The sequence below is a fragment of the Rhinopithecus roxellana genome, chromosome 10, assembly GCF_007565055.1.
Source record: "Rhinopithecus roxellana isolate Shanxi Qingling chromosome 10, ASM756505v1, whole genome shotgun sequence".
In the NCBI taxonomy this organism is placed as follows: Eukaryota; Metazoa; Chordata; class Mammalia; order Primates; family Cercopithecidae; genus Rhinopithecus; species Rhinopithecus roxellana.
The window spans coordinates 84,340,434-84,366,470 of record NC_044558.1 but is presented as its reverse complement, the minus strand read 5'-3'; the positions used below and the strand labels follow the sequence as shown (position 1 = coordinate 84,366,470).

Genomic DNA, 26,037 nt, shown 5'->3' with positions numbered 1-26,037 from the left:
CCTACTATGCACCAGGTACTGTGCTAGGCTCTGGGGATGGGATAGGGTGTGGGGGTGGATGAAATAATCCTATGGAGCTTACGTCTGGCTGGGTGGAGATAGGCAATAAACAACTAAACCAACACACAGATAATCAGATGCTGACGAATGTTATAAAGGAAAGCAAATAGGGCCATGGGGCAGAGAGAGGCTGGAGGGTGCTTTTAGGGAAGGTAGCCCGGGGAGCCTTTTGGAGGAGGTGATACTGGAGTTGAGACTTGGACATTAGACGGAATAGACCTTACAAAGTTGGCGTGGGGTGGTGGGGGAGGTGGTTCCAATCAGAAGGAACAGCGAGAATAAAGACCCCAGGCGGGCAAGAGCTTGGATTCCAAGGAATGCGAAGGCAGGAACAGAGGGAGCTTAGGGACCTGGCAGCAGAATGGCAAGGAGGGGTGGGAAAGGGTCAGACACACAGGGCCCTGTGAACCCTGGTGGGGATCTGAGTTCTAATCTACCCCCCCAGGGTTTACGGTAAGGGTCCTGTGAGAAATGCACAGGAAATGCTGAACCCAGTGCCTGCTGCCAACGCATGCTCGGCCAGGCGGGTTGTCGCCAGGCTCTCAGTGACCCACCTCATTCCATCACACCTTCGCCCATACCTCAGTCTCTGCTGGAGGCTCCCTCAGGCCCTGCAGCTGCTCTGTCCACACCCCTAGAGGGTCACACTCACCCAACCCAGCAGCCCTCACCCATGAGTATAGGAGGGAGCAGCCCTCACCCAGCTCCCTCGCCCCTGGCGGGATGACTCTGAGGCTGCTGTTCTGTGCTGTTTCCCAGGGCCCCCCCCGAAGGAACAAGTCCCAGCGGCCTACACTCCACACTGGTAACCGGCTCCATAACCTACCCTTTGCTGACCGCCTTCCCCTCCCCATGCTGATTCACAACCCCCCTAGGGCCCCTCTTTGGCCCCAGCCACCCCCCAGGTTCCCTGGAGTCAAGTCCTAGGTCAACTGTGGCACTCAAATCCTTCTGGGGGAGCCCAACCTTCCACAGAGACCCTGCTGGGGGCAGGGAAGGGCACCGGGGACCCCTAGGACCTGGCTCACCACTGGCTCACGCACCTGCATACCCGTGATGGAGACATGGTGAGACTCCACTGTCGGCCGCCGGGGCAGCCGAGGCGAGGACTGAGGGGAGCTGATGGGCGAGTAGGGCAGGGACGGGCAGATGCAGCGTCCGTTCATGCCCAGGCTGCCGCCGGCTGCCAGCCCACCCTGGGACCGCTCTTGCAGAGAAAGCTTGCGACCGGAGAGGTGGGGTCGGGCCTGGGACCCGGAGGTGTCAAGGGGGACCTCTTGGCCATCGGCCTCCAGGGGCCGGTCCAGGGCCAAGCCAAGGTCCACAGCACAGCCCGGCTCACACTCGGTGACCACAATGAAGGACTCCATGCCCAGGTGAATGCTCAAGGATGAGAGGCCCCGCAGGGCCTCACAGGGCTTCTGGCTTTGGCTGCTGCTGCTGCCCCTGCCCCGCAGCTCATCCTTGGGGGCGGCCCGGTTGCTGCTGGGCTGGCTAGAGACACATGATGACATGGTGCATGAGCCAGCTTCATCCAGCACACTGGGACACTCCCATCCGGCAGCGGAGCCACCTGCAGAGAGAGAAAGGGTCAGCCGGCCCAGCTCCTACAGGCAGGGACAGGAAAGGAGCCCCTCTCCTCCTGGCCCAGGCGGCTGTCTAATTCCTGCCTCCAGTTGACATCCTAAAAAAATCTTGCAAAACATGGTGTGATCTGATCTCTGAGTCTATACAGAAAAGCACAGTCTGCATCTTCTTATATTTTTTTAATTTTTCTTTCTTTTTATTTATTTATTTTTTTGAGACAAGGTCTCTCTCTCTCTCTCTCTCGCTCGCTCACTGCACCCCTGAACTGCTAGGCTCAAGTGATCCTCCCATCTCAGCCTCCCAGGTAGCCGGAACTACTTCTCATACACCATGACAACAATTCCTAACTCAATTCCTATAGGAACAAGTATAAGAAAACTCCCAAATATAGCACACACGTCCCCTACAGAATTGATAGCTGCTTCCAGCCAATTGTTGCTCAGCAGGAATTTGGGCCTACCATTGCTGGTTTTCCCTTTGTTTTTTCCCAAGAGAAGCCCTAAGGAGGTTAATAAGGTTGCCTCACTTTTTCACATTAGCAATTATTTCAAATATTTTTAAATGCTGGGCATGAAAAATGCAGGTCAGGGCTGGACGCGGTGGCTCACACCTATAATCCCAGCACTTTGGGAGGCTGAGGCAGGCAGATCTCTTGAGTCCAGGAATTCCAGACCAGCCTGGCCAACATGGTGAAACCTCATCTCTACTAAAAATACAAAAATTAGCCAGGCATGGTGGCGTGTGCCTGTAATCCCAGCTACTCAGGAGGCTAAGGCAGGAGAATCGCTGGAACCCAGGAGGCAGAGGTCACAGTGAGCTGAGATCATACTGCACTCCAGCCTGAGCAATAGACCAAGACTGTCTCAAAAAAGAAAGAAAGAAAAAAAAAGGGTTGCAGGGGAATCAAGTATATGCCACAATATGGATGAACCTCTAAAATATTATGCTAACTGAAGGAAGCCAGTCACAAAAGGTCACATATATATGATTCTATTTATATGAAATTTTCAGAAGACGCAACTCCATAGAGACAGAAAGTAAACTAATGGCTGCCTAGGACTATGGGAATGGTGAAGTTAGCGGGTGTGGGGAATGGCTGCTTAATGGGCACGGGGTTTCCTTTTGGAGTGACTAAAACGTTTTGAAAGTAGATAGAGGTAATGGTTGCACAGCATTGTGAATGTACTAAATGCCACTGAACTATACACTTCAAAATGGTCAATTTTATATTATATGAACTTTTATCTCATTTTTAAAAAAAAAAAGGCTGGGCACGGTGGCTTACGCCTGTAATCCCAGCACTTTGGAAGGCCGAGGCGGGTGGATCACGAGGTCAGAATTTCGAGGCCAGCCTGACCAACATGGTGAAACCCCATCTCTACTAAAAATACAAAAATTAGCCAGGTGTGGTGATGTACATCTATAATCCCAGCTACTCAGGAGGCTGAGGCAGGAGAATCACTTGAACCCGGGAGGTGGAGGTTGCAGTGAGCCGAGATCATGCCATTGCACTTCAGCCTGGATGACAGAGTGGGATTCCATCTCAAAAAACAAAAAGAGAGAGGTCGGGCACAGTGGCTCACACCTGTAATCCTCCCAGCACTTTGGGAGGCCAAGGCAGGTGGATCACCTGAGGTCAGGAGTTCAAGACCAGCCTGGCCAACCTGGTGAAACCCATCTCTACTAAAAATACAAAATTAGTAGGCCGGGCGCAGTGGCTCAAGCCTGTAATCCCAGCACTTTGGGAGGCCGAGACGGGTGGATCATGAGGTCAGGAGATCGAGATCATCCTGGCTAACACTGTGAAACCCCGTCTCTACTAAAAAATACAAAAAACTAGCCGGGCGAGGTGGCGGGCGCCTGTAGTCCCAGCTACTTGGGAGGCTGAGGCAGGAGAATGGCGTGAACCCGGGAGGCGGAGCTTGCAGTGAGCTGAGATCCGGCCACTGCACTCTAGCCCCGGCGACAGAGTGAGACTCCGTCTCAAAAAAACAAAACAAAACAAAACAAAACAAAAAAATACAAAATTAGCTGGGCATGGTGGTGGGCGCCTGTAATCCCAGCTACTCAGGAGGCTGAGGCAGGAGAATCACTTGAACCCGACAGGTGGAGGCTGCAGTGACTGAGCCGAGATCGCACCACTGCACTCCAGCCTGGGGGACTGAACGAGACTCGTCTCAAAAAATAAAAATAGACCAGGCGCGGTGGTTCAAGCCTGTAATCCCAGCACTTTGGGAGGCCGAGACGGGCGGATCACGAGGTCAGGAGATCGAGACCATCCTGGCTAACATGGTGAAACCCCGTCTCTACTAAAAAATACAAAAAACTAGCCGGGCGAGGTGGCAGACGCCTGTAGTCCCAGCTACTCCGGAGGCTGAGGCAGGAGAATGGCGTGAACCCGGGAGGCAGAGCTTGCAGTGAGCTGAGATCCGGCCACTGCACTCCAGCCTGGGTGACAGAGCGAGACTCTGTCTCAAAAAATAAATAAATAAATAAATAAATATAAAAAAGATTAACACATCCCCTTAGGCTGTCAATTCTTACCATCTCTGGGACAGAACATTAACCTTTGGTTAACGTGTTTGACAAATTCTGCTGGACAAATGTCACAGGTACCGCTGGAATTCAGGGAGTACATTTGTGGACAGACACCTGTGGATGATGGCCACTTCGTGCTAGTCACCCACATCACAAAGGGTCTCTCTGGACCAGCCTGGCCAACATGGTGAAACCCCGTCTCTACTAAAAATACAAAAATTAGCCAGGTGTAGTGGCACATGCCTATAATCCCAGCTACTCGGGAGGCTGAGGCAGGAGAATCGCTTGAACCCGGGAGGCGGAGGTTGCAGTGAGCTGAAGTTGCGCCACTGCACTCCAGCCTGGCAACAGAGGGAGACTCCGTCTCAAAAAAGAAAGAAAAAAAGAAAAAAAAAGGACCTCTCTAGATGTCCCAGGAAAACAGTGGGGGCTCAGTAGAGATTTTATGAATGAATAAAATGGTATCTCCAATGACATTGGGTGGTAGTGGGGTAACAGAGAGGAAGGTACAGACAGCAGAAAGCCAGAGCTCCCTGGAGGGTCTGGCTGAGACGCAGAAACTGTCCCTCAGTGCTCTCGGAACGGTCCTTTCAGAAGAACTGATGGAATAGCTACTATGCCAGGCATGCGGCAGGAAAAGCCCAACAGGAAAGACAAAAGGGAAAAACCCAGCGTCGCAGCCCTGACACGGGCCTGACTCATGCACACAGAGTGTGTGGTAAGAGAACGCCAAAGAGTCCAATCATGTGGCAAGATGTTCAACCTCATAGTAAGAGAACTGCAAATTCAAACTACAATAAGGCAGCCTGCTGGCTCCCCAAAAAGTTAAACGTAGAGTTATCATATAACCAGCAATTCCTCTCCTAGGTATAGACCCAAAAGAAGTGAAAGCAGGGATTCAAACAAATACTTGTACACTAATGCTCATAGCAACATCATTAACAATAGCCAAAAGGTATAGCCAAGTGTCCATCAATAGATGAATGAATAAACAAAACGTGGCAGAGCCATACAACAGAATACTATACAGCCACAATAAAGAAGGAAACTCTGACTCATGCTACAACACAGACGAACTGTGAAGACATACGCTAAGTGAAACAAGCCAGATACTAAAGGACAAGTGTTGTAAGATTGCAGTTACATAAAGTATCTAGAATAGTCACATTCAGGCCAGGTGCAGTGGTTCACACCTGTAATCCCAACACCTTGGGAGGCCAAGGTGGGCAGATCATTTGAGGTTAGGAGTTCCAGACCAGCCTGGCCAATATGGTGAAACCCCATCGCTACTAAAAATACAAAAATTAGCCAGGCGTGGTGGTGGGTACTGTAGTCCCAGCTACTCAGGAGGCTGAGGCAGGAGAATCACTCGAACCCGGGAGGCAGAGGTTGCAGTGAGATGAGATTGCACCACCGTACTCCAGCCTGGGTAAGAGTGAGACTCCGTCTAAAAAAAAAAAAACTTTAAAGGAAAGAAAATACCTGTAACCATGATTGGAGTTATGATGATAAGGCCTAGGATGCTACGGGATCAGATGGGGCAGGAGGTCAGGAGAGGGGAGCAGTTGGTCTTATCTCCTATTTCTCTGTCCTCCATTCCCCCTTACTGATCTGAGAAAGAAATCATCAAATCTGTCTGTCTCAGCTTCCCCATCAACGAGAGAATACAACTCAAGTTCGATATTTCTCTGTGGCCCTAGCTGCTGCTACTTGACTTCTCCTTTTCACGATCCTTATCTCTTAGAAGAGGAAACTCAGATCCCCTCAAGCTTAACAGCCTAAGGTCACTGACATCCTGTAAAGTTGGTGCCCATCCCATAGTCATAGGATTAGATGAACCAAGCACTCATAATCATGCCCGGCACGTGGTTAAGTGCTCAAAAACTATTACTTCAACAAATACCTATTGGATGCTGATATGGTTTGACTCTGTGTCCCCTCCCAAATCTCATCTTGAATTGTACTCCCATAATTCCCATGTGTTGTGGGAGGGACCCAGTGGGAGATAATTGAATCATGGTGACAGTTACCCCCATACTGTTCTCGTGGTAGTAAGTCTCACGAGATCTGATGGTTTTATCAGGGGGTTCCGCTTTTGCGTCTTCCTCATTCTCTCTGCCTGCTGCCGTCCATGTAAGACGGGACTTGCTCCTCCTTGCCTTCCGCCATGATTGTGGTGCTTCCCCAGCCACGTGGAACTATAAGTCCAGTTAAACCTCTTTATGTTGTAATTTGTCCAGTCTCAGGTATGTCTTTATCAGCAGCGTGAAAACGGACTAATACAGATGCCCACGGCCTGCTCTGGTAGGTAGCCTATGCTCCGGAATGTTCCCACGAGGACTGATGTCCAAGCAAGCTGGTCTGCTCTTAAGTGTGTCTCTCAGCCCGGCCTGCGTCCCCCAGGGCAGGCAGTCAGTCTCTCCCCCATCCTAGAGCTGCCTCTGACAGGGCTGCAAGAGTTCCTGAGAAGAAAATGAGGCCCAGCAGTGCCTGGGAAAGTCAAAGGAGATTTTTTTTTTCTCACCAACAGGAAAACAATTGCTTATCGAAGTCTACACCAGGCCAAGGGCCCCCAGGCATCTGCCCCCGGCAAGGCTGTTTTTAATCGGCCTCCTTGGCAAGCTGGCATCTGGCCCGGGCCTCCCTCACAGCTCTGATGGAGTCTCGGCCTTTGCGGTCTGGAGGAGGATGGAGAGGAGAGATGGCTCAGACCCAGGGCAGGGACCTCGGCGCTGGCAGGGCAGGCGTGAAACCCCAGAGCTCAGCAGAGAGGAGCCCTGGGGACACAGGCCTCAGTGCCGCAGGCTCTGACAGGAAGAGATGCATCCAGGGGCTTCTTGCCTCACAGACACCTACAGAGTCTAGGCCAGTGTCCTGAATGGTTTGGGGGTCACAGACCCTACAAAGACCTGATGAAAGCTACCAACACTCTGTGCAGAAGAAAGAAATCATGCAAAAAGACAATAGTTTAGCCTGGAAACAGCAACGGCTAACATTCAACTGAGCTCTCATCAAGCATTCAGCACCAAGCTAATCGCCTGGCCATGTAACCCTCACAGGACAGGCCCTCTGCCAGGGAAGGACAGTGAAGCATTCGATTCCAGGGGGTGGAGAGTGAGAGGACTTTTTTGCAAAGTTGCTTGAATTTGACAAAATGTCAGCCCTGGCCCTGCATCCTTTCCCATGAAATCCAGGCAGAGGCCATCCCCCAAGGCCGTGCCTCTACCCTGTTCCCTCTCACGGGGCAGCTCATCATGAGCCACCAGAGCCTTCCTGGAGCAGATGGACCCGGGACCTGGGCCAGGATGAGGGAAACGCTCCTTCCTCTGCCAGGAAGCTGAGTGGTGCAGGCCTCCAGGAAACACCTTCTCATTTCCTAGGGGCTGTTTCCAACCTGTGTCCGCTACCTCCTGTGCGGCAAGCTGCCAGTGGGTGCCAAGGAGGTGCTCCCAAGCCCAGACACACCTGTGCAGGCTCCCCTGAGGTTGCCTCATTCCAAGCACAACAAAAAGGCCCAAAACAGCTCCGAGGTTCCTGCCAAGGCCACGGACGATGTCTTGCCTGGGGCATCAATGTCCTCCCTGGGAAAATGGGCTCAGCCAGCCACACCCTGTCTCACATGGGGAAACTGAGGCCCACGGAGGTCCTCAAGGAAATGCATTCGTTCATTTGTTCTTTCATCTAGTAATCATAAAGCAATGATCATGTGCTGGATAAACAAAACAGATGTGGTTTTTGCCCTCAAGGGGACTGACAGTCCAGTGAGGGGGACCAACATTTAAAAGTAGGTGCACAAGGCTGGGCGCGGTAGCTCACGCCTGGAATCCCAGCACTTTGGGAAGCTGAGGCAGGTGAATCACCTGAGGTCACGAGTTCAAGACCAGCCTGGTCAACATGGTGAAACCCCGTCTCTACTAAAAATACAAAACTTAGCCAGGTGTGGTGGCAGGCACCTGCAATCCCAACTACTTGAGAGGCTAAGTCAGGAGAATCCCTTGAGCCCAGGAGGCAGAGGTTGGTGAGCCAAGATTGCACCACTGCACTGCAGCCTGGGTGACAAAGTGAGACTCCATCTTGAAAAAGAAAAAGTAGGGCCCAAGTGAATCCACAAGCACAGACTGGGGCAGAAGACCAGGATGTGAGCCAAGAGAATACCAGAGGGGACGACTTTAGATTTGAAGGGAGGCGGGGGTGAAAGAAGGTCCCTCTTGGTGAATGTCTATTAGGCTGAGACCTACAGGGTGAGCAGGTACTAAGGGAGCAGGAACTTGTTCCCAGCAGGGGAAACGGCTTCTGAGAAGGCCCCCTGTGGAAAAGAGGCGGGAGAGTGGAGGCAACAGAAACAAGTTCCCTGGGTCTGGAGCCCTGGAGCAGGAACGAAGTGGGGGAGGAGGGGCTGGAAGGGGCCAGGGCTTTGTGGGAAGTGGATGATGATGACGAGAGCCGAGGGCGGCCCAGGGCAATGCTACAGGGACAGGGCTCGGACCCTGCTGTGAGTTGAACTGTGTCCCCCAAAAAAAGTTATGTGGCAGTTCTAACCCTCAGGACCTCAGCATGTGGCCTTATTTGGAGACAGGTCTTTACAGAGATTATGAAGTTAAAATGAGGTCATTAGGGTGGGCCCCAGTCCAACAGGCCTAGTCCAATAAAGGGGAAAGGTAGACACACAGCCTGGCAGCACGGAGGGGGAAGGACACGAGGAGGTGGGGGCGGAGGCGGAGGCGGAGATGGTGTTCCTTCTGGAGGCCAAGGAGCATCAAAGATTATCAACAGCCACTAGCAGCCAGGAGAGAGGCCTGGGACAGATTCCCCTCAGAGCCCTCGGAAGGGACCAACCCTGCCAAGGCTTGATCCCAGACTTCTGGCCTCCAGAACTGACAGAATAGATCTTCGTTTTTGTTTTGTTTTGTTTTTTATGACGAAGTCTTGCTCTGTCCCCCAGGCTGGAGTGCAATGGCGCAATTTCGGCTCACTGCAACCTCCGCCTCCCAAGTTCAAGCGATTCTCCTGCCTCAGCCTCCTGAGTTGTTGGGATTACAGGCATCTACCACTACGTCTGGCTAATTTTTGTATTTTTAGTGGAGACAGGGTTTCACCATGTTGGTCAGGCTGGTCTCGAACTACTGACCTCAGGTGATCCACCCGCCTCAGCCTCCCAAAGTTCTGGGATTATAGGCGTAAGCCACCACACCCTGCCTAATACCTCTGTTGTTTAAGCTGCCCAGCGTGTGGGACTTGGTCACGGCTTCTCTAGGAAGATAATACACCACCCCACCCAACCAGTGGGGTTCGGAGGAGCCGGCCGCCTTGGAGGCCACAGACTCTGAGGCGTTTCCCAAAGCTCGAGGGGGAGACCCGAGAGGCTCGGCTGCATCTGCGGAGGAGGTGCTGGAACATTCCAGATCCAGGGCCCTAGCCCAGCTAAGCAGGGTTATCAGATTGTGACACCAACTGTTACAACCGGCTCTCCTTCAGTGCTCTTTAGTTTGGGGCCACTGAAACAACTGGGTCCGCAAAAACAAAGGCCCTCCCTTGTCGGATGGCAATAGAGACATCTCAGGCTTCAGAGACCCCGTCCCCATCATAGTCCCTAGAACAAAAACGTTGCAAATGGTGACTCCTGGGTGACATCTGGCCACCGATATAGTGGCCTTACACCAGGTTTAAAGCTCCTTGAAGGAGAGGTGGCTCATGGCCGTAATCCCAGCACTCTGGGAGACCAAGGTGGGAGGATGACTTGATGCTAAGAGTTCAAGATCAGCCTGGGCAACATAGTGAAACCCCATCTCTAAAAAAAAAATTTTTTAAATTAGTTGGGCATGGTAGCTCACACCTGCAGTCCCAGCTACTCAGGAGGTTGAGGTGGGAGGATGGCTTGAGCCCAGGAGTTGGAGGCTGCAGTGAACTATGACTGCACCACTGCACTCCAGCCTGGGTGGCAGAATGAGATCCTGTCGCTAAATAAATAAATAATGATTTGAATGAGATGCCAACATTTCAGAGCCAGGAGGTTTCAGATAAAAGTGCAAATTTACAGATTCCCTTGAAGAACTGCACACTGATAGCATTGGGCCTGTGTTCTATCTTGGCAACCACTCGCTGCAGCTCTGGGGAGTGAACACACTGGCCGGCACGCCACAGTCCTCACCACTCCCCAGTGCCTCCCCGAAGCTGAGGACAGGCTGCCTGCCACGGGCCATGCCCTTCCCTGGGCCCACATCTCATGCCCAGCTAATTTTTGTATTTTTTTGGTGGAGACAGGGTTTCATCATGCTGCCCAGGCTGGTCCCAAACTTCTGACTTCAAGTGATCCACCTGCCTTGGCCTCCCAGAGTGTTGGGATTACAGGCGTGAATCACCGCACCCGGCCGGGCTGAGTTTTTCAGGAAGGGGCCAACAATTACAGGCATAGCCTTGCCATGTCCACATATTGCGTCCTGAATAAAGTCCAGGCTGGGTCAAAATCTCTAACAAGGGGGAGCACGCAGCCCATTCCTCTGCCTTCCTGGGACCTCGACCTATGTTTGAGAGAGATGAGAGCGAAGGTACAGGGTCTCGAAGTGCTTGGAGGAGAAATGCACAGGATTTGGGCACAGAGACATGGACATGGTGAACTCATGAGAGCTGTGGCTTTGCCCTCCTTGTTTACAGCTGAATTCCCGGGCCTAGAACCTTTAGGACACTGCTTGCACTCAGTAAATACTGGCTAGAAGTTGTTGATTTCTTCTGTCCCAAGGCCACTCAGAAGGTCAGAAGCTTTCTTTAGCTGACCTAGAGTTGACGTTTCTTTAGTCTGATAACAGCAGCCCAATTTATGTCCGGGAAGCCATCCCTCCATGTGAGAGGTGGCCCTGCAGGGTTGACCCCACCGTCAGCTTCAGAGATTCGCATGTGACTCAAGCCTGGCCAGCTGGGTACCAATTGCTGTAGTCAAATGAGTAACTCAAGAGTAGATGTGAGGCCGGGCACAGTAGTTCACGCCTGTAAACCCAGCACCTTGGGAGGCTGAGGCAGATGGATCACTTGAGGCCAGGAGTTCGAGACCAGCCTAGCCAACATGGTGAAACTCCCTCTCTACTAAAAATACAAAAATTGGGGCCGGGCGCAGTGGCTCAAGCCTGTAATCCCAGCACTTTGGGGGGCCGAGACAGGTGGATCATAAGGTCAGGAGATCAAGACCATCCTGGCTAACACAGTGAAACCCTGTCTCTACTAAAAAATACAAAAAACTAGCCAGGCGAGGTGGCGGGCGCCTGTAGTCCCAGCTACTCGGGAGGCTGAGGCAGGAGAATGGCATAAACCCGGGAGGCGGAGCTTGCAGTGAGCTGAGATCCAGCCACTGCACTCCAGCCTGGGTGACAGAGCGAGACTCCATCTCAAAAAAAAAAAAAAAAAAATTAGGCCAGGTACGGTGGCGCACGCCTGTAATCCCAGCACTTTGGGAGGCCGAGACGGGCGGATCCCAAGGTCAGGAGATCGAGACCATCCTGGCTAACACGGTGAAACCCCAGCTCTACAAGAAATACCAAAAAATTAGCCAGGCATGGTGGCGGGCACCTGTAGTCCCAGCCACTCGGGAGGCTGAGGCAGGAGAATAGCATGAACCCAGGAGGTAGAGGTTGCAGTGAGCCAAGATCGTGCCACTGCACTCCAACCTGGGCAACAGAGTGAGACTCCATCTCAAAAAAAAAAAAAAAAAAAAAGAGTAAATGTGTGACCCAAGTCAGTCTATTGGGTCTTATTCTGTGATTTCGTGGAAGTGTTGAAAAGAATGTCCTTTCTGTTGAACCCAGAGCTCAGAGGATCTATTCCTAAAGCTACCAGGGGCTGGGGAGAACCCTGCCTCAGAATGAAGTCTAAGAAGAGAGAAGAGAGGTCATGGATGGAAAAGAGCTGAGGTTGAAGACACTGTTTAGGCACCTGGATTCAGCCATGCCTGAAGCTCACATACCTCAGTTTTTAACTATATGAGCCAACATATTTCCATTTTTGCTTAAGCTATTTCGTGATTAGTTTTCCCTCATTAAAGGCCCTGACTTACAAATGACAAAGCTGATTGACAGGGAAGCTGCTGTCTCCCTGCACCCCAGGACTCTCATCCAGGCCAAACTGCCAGGCAGCTACCAGGCCTCTGGCAACCTGGACAGCCTTCACCTTGACAGGCAGAAACCACACTTCCAACACTACTTTGCTTCTTTCTTCTAATCTTAAAACATCAAGGATGGGGCAGGGAAGGGCTGATGAACAGGGAGAGGAGAAGAAACTGGCATTTTCAACACAAGAATCGCATTGTTGCAGATGCAGTGATACTAATGGCTAGCCTTCTTGAGTGCTTGACACTCTTCTAAGCCTGTGTCATCTCATTTAATTGTCACAACCACCTTATGAGTTATAGATACCGTTTGATTTGGTTTAGTTTGGTTGAGACAGGGTCTCACTCTGTCACCCAGGCTGGAGTACAGTGGCACAATCTTGGCTCACTGCAGCCTTGATCTCCCGGGCTCAAGCATTCCTCCCACCTCAGCCTCCAAGTAGCTGCAACTACAGGTGCACACCACTATTTAGTCCTGGCTAAATAGGTCCTGCTATTATCCCTGTTCCACCAGTGAGGAAACTGAGGCACAGGGAGCCTGGCCAGTTTGCCTACAATCATCCAGCTATTGAGTGCTTCAGGAGGGCACAAGCGTGAATGCTCACTACATAAAAGCTGTTGCCAAGAAAGAACTTTGGCAGTTATTGAATTCAAGGCCCTCAACTGGTTTCCTTTTCTGGGGGGTGCGGGGGCCAGGACATGGTCTCACTCTATTGCCCAGGCTGGAGTGCAGTGGTACACTCATAGCTCACTGCAGTCTTGAACTCCTGGGCTCAGGTGATCCTCCCCGCTTACCTTCCCAGTATCTGGGACTACAGGCACACACCACCACACTTGGCTAATTTTTTGTATTTTCTGTAGAGATGGGGTTTTGCCATGTTGCCCAGGCTGGTCTCAAACCCCTGGGCTCAAGTGATCTACCTGCCTTGGTCTCCCAAAGTGCTGGGATTATAGGCATGAGCCACTGTGCCTAGCCGGTTTCAATTTATTTTAAAACAAAATATCTTAAATCTCTAATCCCACCATGCTAACTCTTCATCTTCCCCTCTAGCCCTTGTCCATATGCATCACATTTTACAAAATTAAAAATAGCGTATGCATATCATTTCACATCCTTGCTTCCATGTGTCATAAGAGCACATTCTCACATGGCTTTTGCAATCAACGCAACAGAGGCTGCAGATGGAGTCACTGAGACTCAGAGAAGTTGAGATGACCTCATCCAGGCAGCCCGGCAGGCTCGCAGTTGGACTAGGAGGAGATCCAGGTGGCCTGCCCCGCAGCCCAGTGACCCCTGCGGCCCTGGATGCTCACAGAGTAAGCAGCTCCCCTGTCTTGCTGCTCGCCAGGGCCAACTGTCTTAAGAGCTCTTAGGCAGCTGTTACTCAGTCAATAATGAAATATCATTGAAAGAATGGCCCTAGTCACGCAGTCAGGCATCTAAAGCAAGGTGTGAGCCACGCACGGTGGTGGCTCACGCCTGTAATGCTAGTGCTTTGGGAGGCCGAGGCAGGAAGATTGCTTGAGGCCAGGATTCGAGACCCACTTGGGCAACATAGCAAGACCCCATCGCCACAAAAAAAAAAAAAAAAAAACTTAAAAATTAGCCAAGGGTGGTGCTGCACACCTGTGGTCCCAGCTCTGTGGGAGGCTGAGGTGGGAGGATCCCTTGAGGCGAGGAGGTTGGGACTGTACTGAGCTGTGATTGCACCATTGCATTCCAGCCCGAGCAACACAGAATTGCTCTGTCTCGAAAAATTTTAAATTTAAAAAATAAAAATAAAGCCAGGTGTGCACAGGTAGCCCCAGCCTTGAAGTGTGAGGAAGTTATGAATGTGTGGGTGAGTTTGGGTATGTGTTTGGGGGAGGGAGGTATTTGGAAATAAAGTGTAGAAACCATCTTCCTTCCTTCCTCTTCCCCCACTGCATCCCTCCCAATCTTTCACTGAACCAAAGGAAGAGGTTGGAAAACAACTGGAATTTCAGTTGGTGATGAACAAGAAAAAGACTTCTACTCCAACATGCTCTTGGCAAATCAGAGATGGACAGGGCCAGCTCGAAACCCACAGGCATCGGTGCCTGGGCCACCCACGGCCCCTCTCCCTCCCTCCTCCCCACCTTTTGGACATCATGCTAAATCTAGCTGTAAGCCTCCTCAGCTGAGGGACAAGAAGAACGCAGGCGGCCAGCTCTGCAGCTGTGCAGGGCCCAATGTCCCCACACCTGGACCCAGAGGGCAGAACTGTCCGGGATGAACCTAAATAAAATATTTCTCTGCCAGAAGCCTTGAAGGCAACACCCCAAAGCACATTTCAAAAACAAAAAGGGGAGTGTGTTCTCCCTCCTGCACCCTGGCCCCCGCAAAACACTAGTTCCCCATTTAAACTTCTCTAACAGAAGCTTCTCTCAGGCACCACCCACAATGCTCCTTCCCCACCCACTGGGTTCCTGCCTCATGCCTAAGCCACGTGGGCAGAGGGGCAACACCTTGGCCTCCCCACCGACCCCCACCCCCCTTTCCTCCAAGGACCACCGTCCCTCTCTCTTTTCCAGGTTGGGATTAGCATTTTTATCTCTGCAACTGCCATCTCTCAACTATTTACAGAAGCCACCAGGATAAAAAGAGGCAACATAAAAATAGTTGCTCAGCAGCTTTCAGGATGGGGTGGGGTGGGGGTGGGGGCACACCAGAATCTTCTCATTTTCTTTCATTCCTTTCAAAAGGGAAAGGATGTCAGAATTGTTCATCTTTTCCAAAAGGCTCCAAGACCACTCACCTGGGAGCTTCTCGGGGGACAGGAACCAAGTCCCAGCATTTCTCAGTTCCCCAGGGCATAGTTTGTCACCAGCACCACCACCCCACCCTACCGCAACCAAAAGAGCAGGCTGGGGGAAGGGTCGAGGTTGCAGAGCCGGGACGCCCCACTCTGCCCATTTCCATCACCTCCTGGGCCTCCTTCCAGGTTTCCAAAAAGCGAGCCAGTCCAAAAAAACAAAGCAAAACTTTGGCTTTTCTCTATGCTTAAAATGTTTCATAATTGAAAAAAAAAAAAACTTCAGTGGCAATACTACAAACATGACTGAAACCGAAAACACTGGCAGCAAAAATAATTCCTTTCCCATTTTCATCAGTAACATCCCTGACGGGGAAAGCAGGAGCCAGGGGTCTGCCCTACAAAATCTAACAAAACTCACATCATTTTAAAGATGTCTTGTTTATTATTATTATTTTGGTTTTGTTGCGAAAAGGGTCCAATCAGGGAAGAAAACAAATAATAATTCTAAATCTTATTTCTCAGAGTCCAAAACTATTCAGAAATGCTTTCCATCCCATAACCTCCCAGGGGAAGGTGGACTCCACTCCATCAGAAAACGAGCATAATTTGCCAGGATAAGAAGCCAAAGCTGGGCACGGTGGTTCACGCCTGTAATCTCAGCACTTTGGGAGACCAAGGCAGGCAGATCACCTGAGGTCAGGAGTTCAAGACCAGCCTGGCCTACATGGTGAAACCTCATCTCTACTAAAAATACAAAAATTAGCCAGGCGTGATGGGACATGCCTGTAATTCCAGCTACTCGGAGGGTTGAGGCATGAGAATCACTTGGATCCGGGAGCAGAGGTTGCAATGAGCTGAGATCATGCCACCATACTCTAGCCTGAGGGACAGAGTAAGACCTTGCCTTTAAAAAAAAGAAAGGAAGGGGGGTGGCGGGGAGCCAAGGGAGGCCTGAGACCTCAGGAAGAGAAGGTGCATCAGGAAAGGATACAGATCCCAGAGGACCTTGAGCCTTGATTTTCTCATCTGTGAAATGGTGCCGGCCAGACCTATCTAGAAGGTGGCTATCAAGTCGATCTTCTCTGTGGAAGTCCCTAGTACACAGTGTGGCTCAAGGTAATTGTTCCACAAAGGTCACCTCCTCCCTTCCTTTCTGCACTCCGCCTCCCTCATCTGCAACATGGAAGGGTGCAGGAGCTGATCTCTGCTGGGCTTCCTCTCAGGCCAGCTTTCCATTTCTGCTTTCTTGGCCAGTATTCCTGGCAAAGCTATCAGGACAGACTGGGCTGACTCCACTTATGGCCACAGGGCCATGGCACTATCTGTCTGATTTTCTCTACTTTGTGGATTTACTTACCTGGAAAAAAGTCTCACAAAATCTCTACTTTGTGGATTTACTTACCTGGAAAAAATACTAACAAAATCACATGGGGACCTACATTTAACAAAACATGGCCAGTTGCAATGGTGGACAACTGTAATCCCAGCACTTTTGGAGGCCAAGGCAGAAGGATAACTTGAGCCCAAGAGTTCGAGACCAGCCTGGACAGCAAAGCAAGACCCTGTCTCTACAAAAAAATTAAAAATATTAGCCAGGCATGGTGGCACAGGGCTGTAGTCCCAGCTATTCAGGAGGCTCAGACAGGAGGATCTCTTGAGCCTGGGAGGTTGAGGCTGCAGTGAGCCATGATGGCACCCCTGCACTCCAGCCTGGGCGACCGAGTGAGGCCCCATCTCAAAAACGAACAAAAAATCATCATAACTGAAAGGAATGGAACTGAATAAAATCAAGACTGTCCCTGAAAAATCATGCTTGTAATGAAATGACCCTGAATTGATCCAAGAGGCAATAGGTTTGTTTTGTTATTGTTGTTTGTGTGTATGTGTGTGTGTTTTTGACACAAAGTCTCACTCTGTCACCTAGGCTAGAAAGCAGTCACACTGATCTTGGCTCACTGCAGCCTCCGTCTCCCGGGTTCAAGCAATTCTCCTGCCTCAGCCTCCAGAGCAGCTGGGATTACAGGCGTGCGTCACCACGCCCAGCTAATTTTCATATTTTTAGTAGAGACGGGGTTTCACTATGTTGGCCAGACTGGTCTTGAACTCCTGACCTTAAGTGTGATCCACCCGCCTCGGCCTCCCAAAGTGCTGGGATTACAGGCATGAGCCACTGCACCTGGCCAGCAATGGGTTTAAATGGGGAGCCACGATTCTTGTAGCGGGGTAGGTAAGGGTTCAATGAAGGGAATCCTGAAAACCTTGGGTCAGGAAACTGGTTCCTGAGTGATTTCAAGAAACCTTTCTTCCATCACCTTCTCCTTCCAAACAGAGTGACAAAAAAAGTCTTACACCCAGAAGTTCATTAACTGAGGAGCTACAGAGACACAGGAATGGACAAAGTAGCCTTAAGACGCCCTTATGGGGGAAACAACCCAAATGTCTATCAACGGATGAATGTATACACAAAATGCGGTCCATCCACACAATGGAATAGTACTGGGCCGGAGCAGGGAACGAAGCACTGAGAGCCGCTATGGCATGGATCAGTCTTGAAAGCATGATGCTGAATGAAAGAAGCCAGATACAAAAGTCATATATTACATGATTCTATTTATATGAAATGTCCAAAACAGGCAAATCCAGAGAGACAGAAAGTAGGCTGGTGGTTGCCAGGGGCCGCGGGGCACTGGGAAGAGAGAGTGATAGTTTAATGGGTACAAGGTTTCTTCTGGGGGTAATGAAAATGCTCTGGAACTAGACAGAAGTAGTGGTTGTACAACATTACAAATGTAGTAAATGCCACTGAATTGTTCACTTTAAAATGGTAAAGTTTAGGCCGGGCGCGGTGGCTCATGCCTGTAATCCCAGCACTGTGGGAGGCTGAGGCAGGCGGATCACGAGGTCAGGAGATCAAGACCATCCTGGCCAACATGGTGAAACCCCATCTCTACTAAAAATACAAAAATTAGCTGGGCATGGTGTCACGTGCCTGTAATCCCAGCTCCTCGGGAGGCTGAGGCAGGAGAATTGCTTGAACCCAGGAGCCAGAGGTTGCAGTGAGCTGAGATCGCGCCACTGCACTCCAGCCTGGGCAACAGGGAGAGACTCTGTCTCAAAAAATAAATAAATAAAATAAAATAAAATGGTTAAGCTTGTATTATGTGAATTTCACCTCAATTTTTTTTTCTTTTGAGACAGATCTTGCTGTGTTGCCTAGGCTGGAGTGCAGTGGCACGATCTTGGCTCACTGCAACATCCACCTCCGGGGTTCAAGCAATTCTCCTGTCTCAGCCTCCCAAGTGGCTGGGATTACAGGCACAAGCCACCACGCTCAACTAATTTTTATTGTATTTTTAGTGGGGACAGGGTTTCACTGTGTTGGCCAGCCTGATCTTGAACTCCTAACCTCAAGTGATCTACCTGCCTCGGCCTCCCAAAATGCTGGGATTACAGGCGTGAGCCACCGCGCCCAGCCCTCCTCAATTTTTTTAAAAAGAAAAGAAGCCCTTACGAATCTCTGCTAACAGGTCAGTAAGGTAACAAGCACAGCCTGAAAGAAGGTCAATTTCGAAAGGGAAATGCAACTTCCTCAACTGTCAGGAAAGAGACACAGACACAAGGCTGAGGCTGTAGCAGCACCATGCAGCCAGCCGGCCTGAACCCCATATCCAGCTTCTCTAATCCCATCCAAAGGGAAGAAGCGAATAGGAAAGCAAAACATGGAAGAAAAATAGCAATAGGCCAGGCACAGTGACTGTAATCCAATCCCAGCACTTCGGGAGGCTGAGGCAGGAGGATCACTTGAGTCCACGAGTTCGAGAGCAGCCTGGGCAAAATAGTAAGACCCTGTTTCTATAAAGAAAATAAAATTTTAGCCAGGTATGGTGGCATGCACCTGTAGTCCCATCTGCTCTGGAGGTTGAGGTAGAAGGATCACTTGAGCCCAGGAGTTGGAGGCTACAGTGAGCTATGATTGCACCACTGCCTTCCACCCTGAGCAACAGAGCAGGATCCCATCTCTTAAAAAAAAGGAAAGAAATAAAGGCTGGCACGGTGGCTCACGCCTGTAATCCCAGCACTTTGGGAGGCTGAAGCAGGCAGATCATCTGAGGTCAGGAGTTTGAGATCAGCCTGGCTAACATTGTGAAACCCCGTTTCTACTAAAAATACAAAAAATTAGCCAGGCATGGTGGCGGTCACCTGTAATCCCACCTACTCTGGAGGCTGAGGCAGGAGAATCGCTTGAACCTGGGAGGCGGAGGTTGCAGTGAGCCAAGATCATGCTATTGCACTCTGGCTCGGGCAACAAGAGTGAAACTCCATCTCAAAAAAAAAAAAAAGGAAAAGAAAATAAAATAAATAAAGCAATATAAGACCCTCTGATTTAAAGGAAAATCTGAAATAGCATTTGCCCCAAATCCCCAGGATCAGGAAATGAAATGTTTCCCATAACCACTAGAAGAAAGTATCCTGGGGAGGGAAGAAGATCACAGGTGACCCTAAGCAAATTAGCCTTTCTGAGACCTTCCATAAAATGAGTTGATAGAATAATGATAATTCTGTGGCCCATGTTAAAATTTGAGCCAAAATGCCTTGAAAACAGGCTTGGCCTACCCCACTTGGCCTGGTCCTCTCCCTGAGAGTGGTGCCCGGCCACTCATCTTCCATCTAGGATGAGGTTCTCAAAGAGGAAACCCCCGGCTACTGCACAGTTCCCTGCTAGGTCACCCCACCCTATTCCCTTCCCCTCCTACTCCCATCCAATCTCCCATTTCTGGCCCATCCTTCAAGGCTCTACACAAATGACACCTCCTTCAGGGAGCCTCCCAGATTCACACCAGTCTGAGGAGATTTCTCCAGAACCCTCAGTGACCTGTGCGCCTTCCATCGCAACAGCACTCATTCCTTGTGGTGTTTCTCAATAGTGGCACTGCTGGCATTTGGGGGAGAGTGATTTTTGTTGTTGTTGTTGTTTGTTTTTTGAGAGGAAGTCTCATTCCTGTGCCCCAGGCTGGAGTGCAATGGCACGATTTCAGCTCACTGCAACCTCCGCCTTCAAAGTTCAAGCAATTCTCCTGTCTCAGCCTCCTGAGTAGCTGGGATTACAGGCGTGTGCCACCACTCCCAGCTAATTATTTTGTATTTTTAGTAGAGACGGGGTTTCACCATGTTGGCCAGGCTGGTCTCGAACTCCTGGCCTCAGGTGATCCTCCTGCCTCAGCCTCCCAAAGTGCTGGGATTACGGGTGTGAGCCACCACGCCTGGCCAGGGTAGGATGATTCTTTATGTTGTGGCCCTGGCCTGCCTACAGGACACTTTAGTAGGCATCCCCAGCTCCTGCACACTAAAAGCCAGGAGTGCTTAGCATCATGACAACCAAAAGTCACCCCCACACTTTTCCAAATCCTTGCCAGGAGGGTGGGACCACCCCCAGATGAGAACTAGTGCGTTGTTATTAGTGACTGTATTTGGCTACCAACCCACTAGCCACATCTAAGGATGGGATGTACTACAGACCCTGCATAGAGCTGCATCGGCAAACACGGATGTAGTGAATAAACAAAACAAAACAAATACCTGGGCTCCTCAAGAAGCTCAGGGCAGCCTTGCAAGGGCCTCTGCTTTAGAACAGGTGCACAAAGGTTCTAAGGCCTGACATGCCTGCACTGGCTGTGTGACCCTGGGCAAGTTACTTAACTTCTCTGAGCCCTTCTATAAAATGGGGCTAAATCTTAGCAACACTGCAGGATTTCTGTAAGCCTCAATCTCCTAATCTGTACTATGGGGTTAAAATTCTCTACCTTGTAGGATTTGGTAGGCATTAAATGAGATAATGCATGCAACACATAGCACAGAATCTGGCAGGCAGCAAGAACTCAATAGATGTTAGTTATTAATTACTGTTATTATTAATATTGTCCAGGGCCGTGGCAGTTCATGCCTGTAATCCTAGCACTTTGGGAGACTGAGGTAGGCGGATCGCTTGAGGTCAGGAGTTCAAGACCAGCCTGACCAACATGATGAAACCCCTTCTCTACTAAAAATAGAAAAATTAGCCAGGCGTGGTGGCAGTGCCTGTAATCCCAGCTACCGGGGAGGCTGAGGCATGAGAATCGCTTGAACCCGGGAGGCAGAGGTTGCAGTGAGCCAAGATCATGCCACTGCACTCCACCCTGGGCAACAGAGTGAGACTCAGTCTCAAAAAATAAATAAATATTAGTATCCAAGTTAGGGGCTCATCAAATGATGGCTATTACTCTTCATTACAAAAATACGTTTTGCATCCTCATCATCAATGCCTGCTTCCTCTATAGGAAGGGTATATGAGCATCAGTCTGGAAGGGGTATCTGGGGCTTGCCCTAAAGCTGCATTTGCATGGCATGTACACTATTTATTCTGAAACTGCATGTTTTTGTGGGGTGATTAGGGAAGAGGGTGGCTAACTCCCCCAAAGCCCTCCCCTTGTTGCAGCCCCCGCCTCCTCCAAGGAACAAAGGAGCTTATGGGGATATAAAGCCATCTTCTTCTCTCTCCTCTGGGGGCAGAACTAGGGGAGGGGGAGTGGTAAACGGCAGCACAGCTCTAGGACCCCTGAAGTTTCTATCCCCTGCGTGGGGACTCTAAACACCAGGCTGGGGAAGGTAAAAGTTGCCTGTAGGGAGATGGACGCTGCAGGTCCCGTCTGGAGGCCAGGTATCCCTCTCTTGCTGACAGCACTGAGACGCCCTCCCCAAAGCTCAACCTTCTGGGGGAGGCTGGAGGGGCTGAGCTGCATCCTGTCCAGCACCAAGTGAGAGCAGCCAGGGGGGCAGACTGGCAGAGCTGTGAAAGCACCCCACTTCCCCAGCTAGGCGGTGCAGGGGCTGGGGGAAAGCCAGGAAAAGCTCAAGGCTGGATCGGGTGGCACCCCAGGCACCGAGCCCCAATGCTGAGAGGGGCTGGGTCCAGCGTCCCTGAGAGTCAGGCGGACGCCTCTCCGCATTCACAGCATACTGCAACCCCGAGGTGAATTTAGGTCAGAAGGACCAAGCCTGTGAGGCTCCGGCTGAGACAAGAGGTGCGGTGGGGGTGGTCAAAGGGCAGACCGAAGACAGCCAAAGGTCCCCTAGGTCCCCACAACTGCTGGCCTAGGGTCCTGCCACCTGGTGTCCAAGCCACCAGGGCCTGGGTTTGCCCCGAGACAGGCAGGCTGCGGGGTGGGGGTGCTCAAAGTCCGCTGGTCTTCTCTTCCCCGGAGCGCTCCAGATTTCCCCACCTGTCAAACGCGAGGGGGTGGGCCTAGGCCGCCTCCACGAACCCTGACGGACCCGGCCCCCAGTGACAGCGGTTCCAAACTCCAGGACCGCCCCTGCCACCCGGACAGGGCGCGGCCCAGCTGAGGAGGCCATCCCGAGGCCCACGGCGCCCCGAGGACACCGGGGAAGGGGTGTCGGGGACCGTGTCCCTCCACGTGGCGGGGCGTGGGGAGGCGCACGTGGGGTCCCTCAGTGTTGGGAGCCCCAGGCCAGCCTCGGGGCTTTGTGTGCCATTCCGGCGCGGTCCCCCACCTCGAGAGGGAAACGGAGCGGGCGCCCGGGGCCGCGGCGGCTGCGTCCCTTGCCCCGGGCCCGGCTACCGCCAGCTCACCTGGGCTCCGCGCCGCCGCTGCCTCCCGCGCTCTGCGCCCCCGGCTCGGCTCGGCTCGGCTCAGCTCAGCTTGTTCTGCACGGCCGCGCGCTCCTCTCCTCTGCCCGGGAGGCGGGCGCGCGGGGGGCGGAGGCGGGAGGAGCCGCCCAGCTCGGCTTGGGCGCGACACCGCCCCGGGCAGCGCGGGGATTGGCCACGGCCGCGGGAAACCCGAACGCGGAACCGCCCGCGCCCGCCGCGCACCGCCCCCTGCGCGCCCCCGCCGGCTCGGCCTCGCGCCGGGGAGGGGTAGGGAGGCGGGAGCCTGCAAAGACGAAAGTAGCGGCGAGGCGGAGGGCTAGGAGAAGAAAGAGAGGAGGCGAAAAGCCGGGGAAGAGAGGCCCGGCCGGGAGGATCGGAGGCGGCGGGGAGGAGAGCCTGGCGGGGCGCGGAGCGCGGGAGGGGGCGCTGCAACTTTGTCCCCGCTCGCCCGCCGCGCGCACCTGCCCAGGTTCTTCCCGCGGCGCCCTCGGGCGGGCAGCGCAGACAGCGCTTGCTTTGTTTAGCCAAATGCCGGGGTTGCAGGAAGCCTCCAGGCTGACCCTGGGAAAGTTCCCCAAGCCGGCGAGAACACCCGGGGCCCCTCCTAGCGACCCGGCTGCTGCCCTTGCGCTAGGCGCCGGGCAGTGGATGCGGCCTGGATTTCGGGCCACCACCGACTCGGGGGAGCCCCCTTCCGCAGCCACCTACCGACTGACCACTTGCTCAGGGCAGGCCCTAAAGGCTAGCGAAAGGCGTTCCTCTCCCATCCCCAGCCCACCTGGATGCACCATTGAAGTTCATTCTGGCTTTTCCAGATGGCTACTTAGATGCTTTTTGTGAGATACAGCATATTCTTCCCATTCTCCCCTTTTTGGCACCTACTTTGCTGGAGCCTTAAGTATGCGTTGGGTCCCCCAGCTGGATAACAACACTGTGCCTGCCGGGAAGAGGGGAAACGAAGACCTGGAGGGCTCCCTGAACCGTCCTACGGGGTCAAGCGACCCAGGGGATGTCACGCTGACCCTGCCAAACAGCCAAAAGGGAATCGAGTTGAGAGGAGAGTCAACCTCCAAATTAATAAAAGGTTCAAAGCCCTCTGGTCAACTGGGTGGATTTCCAGCCCGTTCCGATGAGCTTATCTGGTATTTCTAGGCCGTAGGGACACTCACGTGCAATAAGCCAATGAGAGCTCCACCACGACTCCTTTTTTTTTTTCTTCTTCTTTTCTGAGACAGAGTCTCGCTCTGTCGCCCAGGCTGGAGTGCAGTGACACGATCTCGGATCACTGCACCATCCGCCTCCCAGGTTCAAGCACTTCTCTGCCTCAGCCTCCCGAGCAGCTGGGATTACAGGCGCCCACCACCATACCCGGCTAATTTTTGTATTTTTCTTAGAGACGGGGTTTCACCGTGTTGTCCAGGCTGGTCTTGAACTCCTGACCTTGTGATCCAGCCACCTTGGCCTCCCAAAGTGCTGGGATTACAGGTGTGAGCCACTGCGCCTGGCCCACTCCTTTTTTTTTTTTTTTTTTTTTTTTTTTTTTTTTTTTGAGACAGAGTCTCGCTCTGTCGCCCAGGCTGGAGTGCAGTGGCTGGATCTCAGCTCACTGCAAGCTCCGCCTCCCGGGTTTACGCCATTCTTCTGCCTCAGCCTCCCGAGTAGCTGGGACTACAGGTGCCCGCCACCTCGCCCGGCTAGTTTTTTTTTTGTATTTTTTAGTAGAGACGGGGTTTCACTGTGTTAGCCAGGATGCTCTCGATCTCCTGACCTCGTGATCCGCCCGTCTCGGCCTCCCAAAGTGCTGGGATTACAGGCTTGAGCCACCGCGCCCAGCCTTTTTTTTTTTTTTTAAGACAGGGTCTCTCTGTGTTGCCCAGGCTGGAGTGCAGTAGCAGGATCACAGCTCGCTGTACCCTCGACCTCCCCAGGCTCAGGTGATCCTCCAGCCTCAGCCTCCTGAGTAGCTGGGACTACAGGCACACACCCCCACACCTGGCTAATTTTTTCTATGTTTTGTAGAGACAGAGTTCTCCCCCAGGCTGGTCTCAAACTCCTGGGCCCAAGTGATCCTCCTGCCTCTGCCTCCCAAAGCACTGGGATTATAGGCATGAGCCAACAGGCTCAGCCATGCATGGCTTCTGATGTTACTCAACATGCATGCATTTGTTGGAAATGGCAAAAACCTGAGGCCGGGCATGGTGGCTCACACCTATAATCCCAGCACTTTGGGAGGCCCGGGCAGGCAGATCACTTGAGGCCAGAAGTTCGAGACTAGCCTGGCCAGCACAGTGAAACCCCATCTCTATCAAAAATACAAAAATTAGCCCGGTATGGTGGCGGGTGCCTGTAATTCCAGCTACTCGGGAGGCTGAAGCACAAGAATCGCTTGAACCGGGAGGCAGAGAGATCGCACCACTACACTCCAGCCTGGGCAACAGACCAAGACTGTTTCAAAAAAAAAAAAAAAAAAAAAAACCTCTGGGCACAGTGACTCACGCCTGTAATCCCAGCACTTTGGGAGGCCAAGGTGGGCGGATCACGAAGTCAGGAGTTGGAGTCCAGCCTCACCAACATGGTGAAACCTCGTCTCTACTAAAAAAAAATGCAAAAATTAGCCAGGCGTGGTGGCGGGCGCCTGTAATCCCAGGTACTCAGGAGGCTGAGGCAGGAGAATCGCTTGAAACCCGGGAGGGAGAGGTTGCAGTGAGCCGAGATCACACCACTGCACTCCAGCCTGGGCGACAGAGCAAGACTTCATCTAAAAAAAAAAAAAAAATCAAAAAAACAAAAAACAAAACACCTGGGAACAACTTCCTATATGTTCATCAAAGGAATGGATACATGAAACTCGTTATAGTTGAGAGAATACCATCTAATAGTTAAAAGGGGTGCATTGCATCTGTACTGACATAAGGAAATCCCAAAAACATAATGTTGAGGAAAAAAGCAAGTTGCAGAATACAGCATGATGCACAATTTGTGTGTATCTTAAAATCCCACGCAGTAGATACTGTTCATGGACACATGCTTACATACAAGATTTTTAAAGTGAAAGGGAAGAATATACATTAAATTCATGACAGTCTGCCACAAAGAAGGAAAAAAGCACAGAACGGGATAGGGAGCATAAAGTTGTAAAGTTTTATTTCTTTTAGTACTTATAAATGGCTGTAAGGCAAATGGCAAACTGTTAGCAACAGTCAATTCTGAATGGGGGATGCATAGTCCCGTATTTTTCTATATTCTCATATTTTCTCCCCCCGCCCCCAAAATATGTATCAGGGTTGGTGGAGATTATCTGGAGCACTTATGACTGTAAGGCAGGGGTCAGCAAA

General features: G+C 51.7%; 1 protein-coding gene across 6 annotated transcripts in view; it reads right to left on the bottom strand.

Annotated features, from left to right (window-relative positions):
• Positions 1-22,805, bottom strand: part of CAMKK2 (calcium/calmodulin dependent protein kinase kinase 2) — a 56,184-nt gene extending 33,379 nt beyond the window's left edge. For all 6 annotated transcript variants that reach the window (XR_004059523.1, XR_004059524.1, XM_030938583.1 and 3 more), the window contains exons 1-2: positions 22,682-22,805; positions 1,104-1,633 (exon numbers count right to left, since the gene is read on the bottom strand). Coding sequence is in view for 4 of the 6 variants with exons in the window: in XM_030938583.1 (XP_030794443.1) it covers positions 1,104-1,574 (471 nt within the window). In the remaining 2 variants the exon portion in view is untranslated. The remainder of the gene's footprint in view (positions 1-1,103; positions 1,634-22,681) is intronic.
• Positions 22,806-26,037: the final 3,232 nt, after the last annotated feature.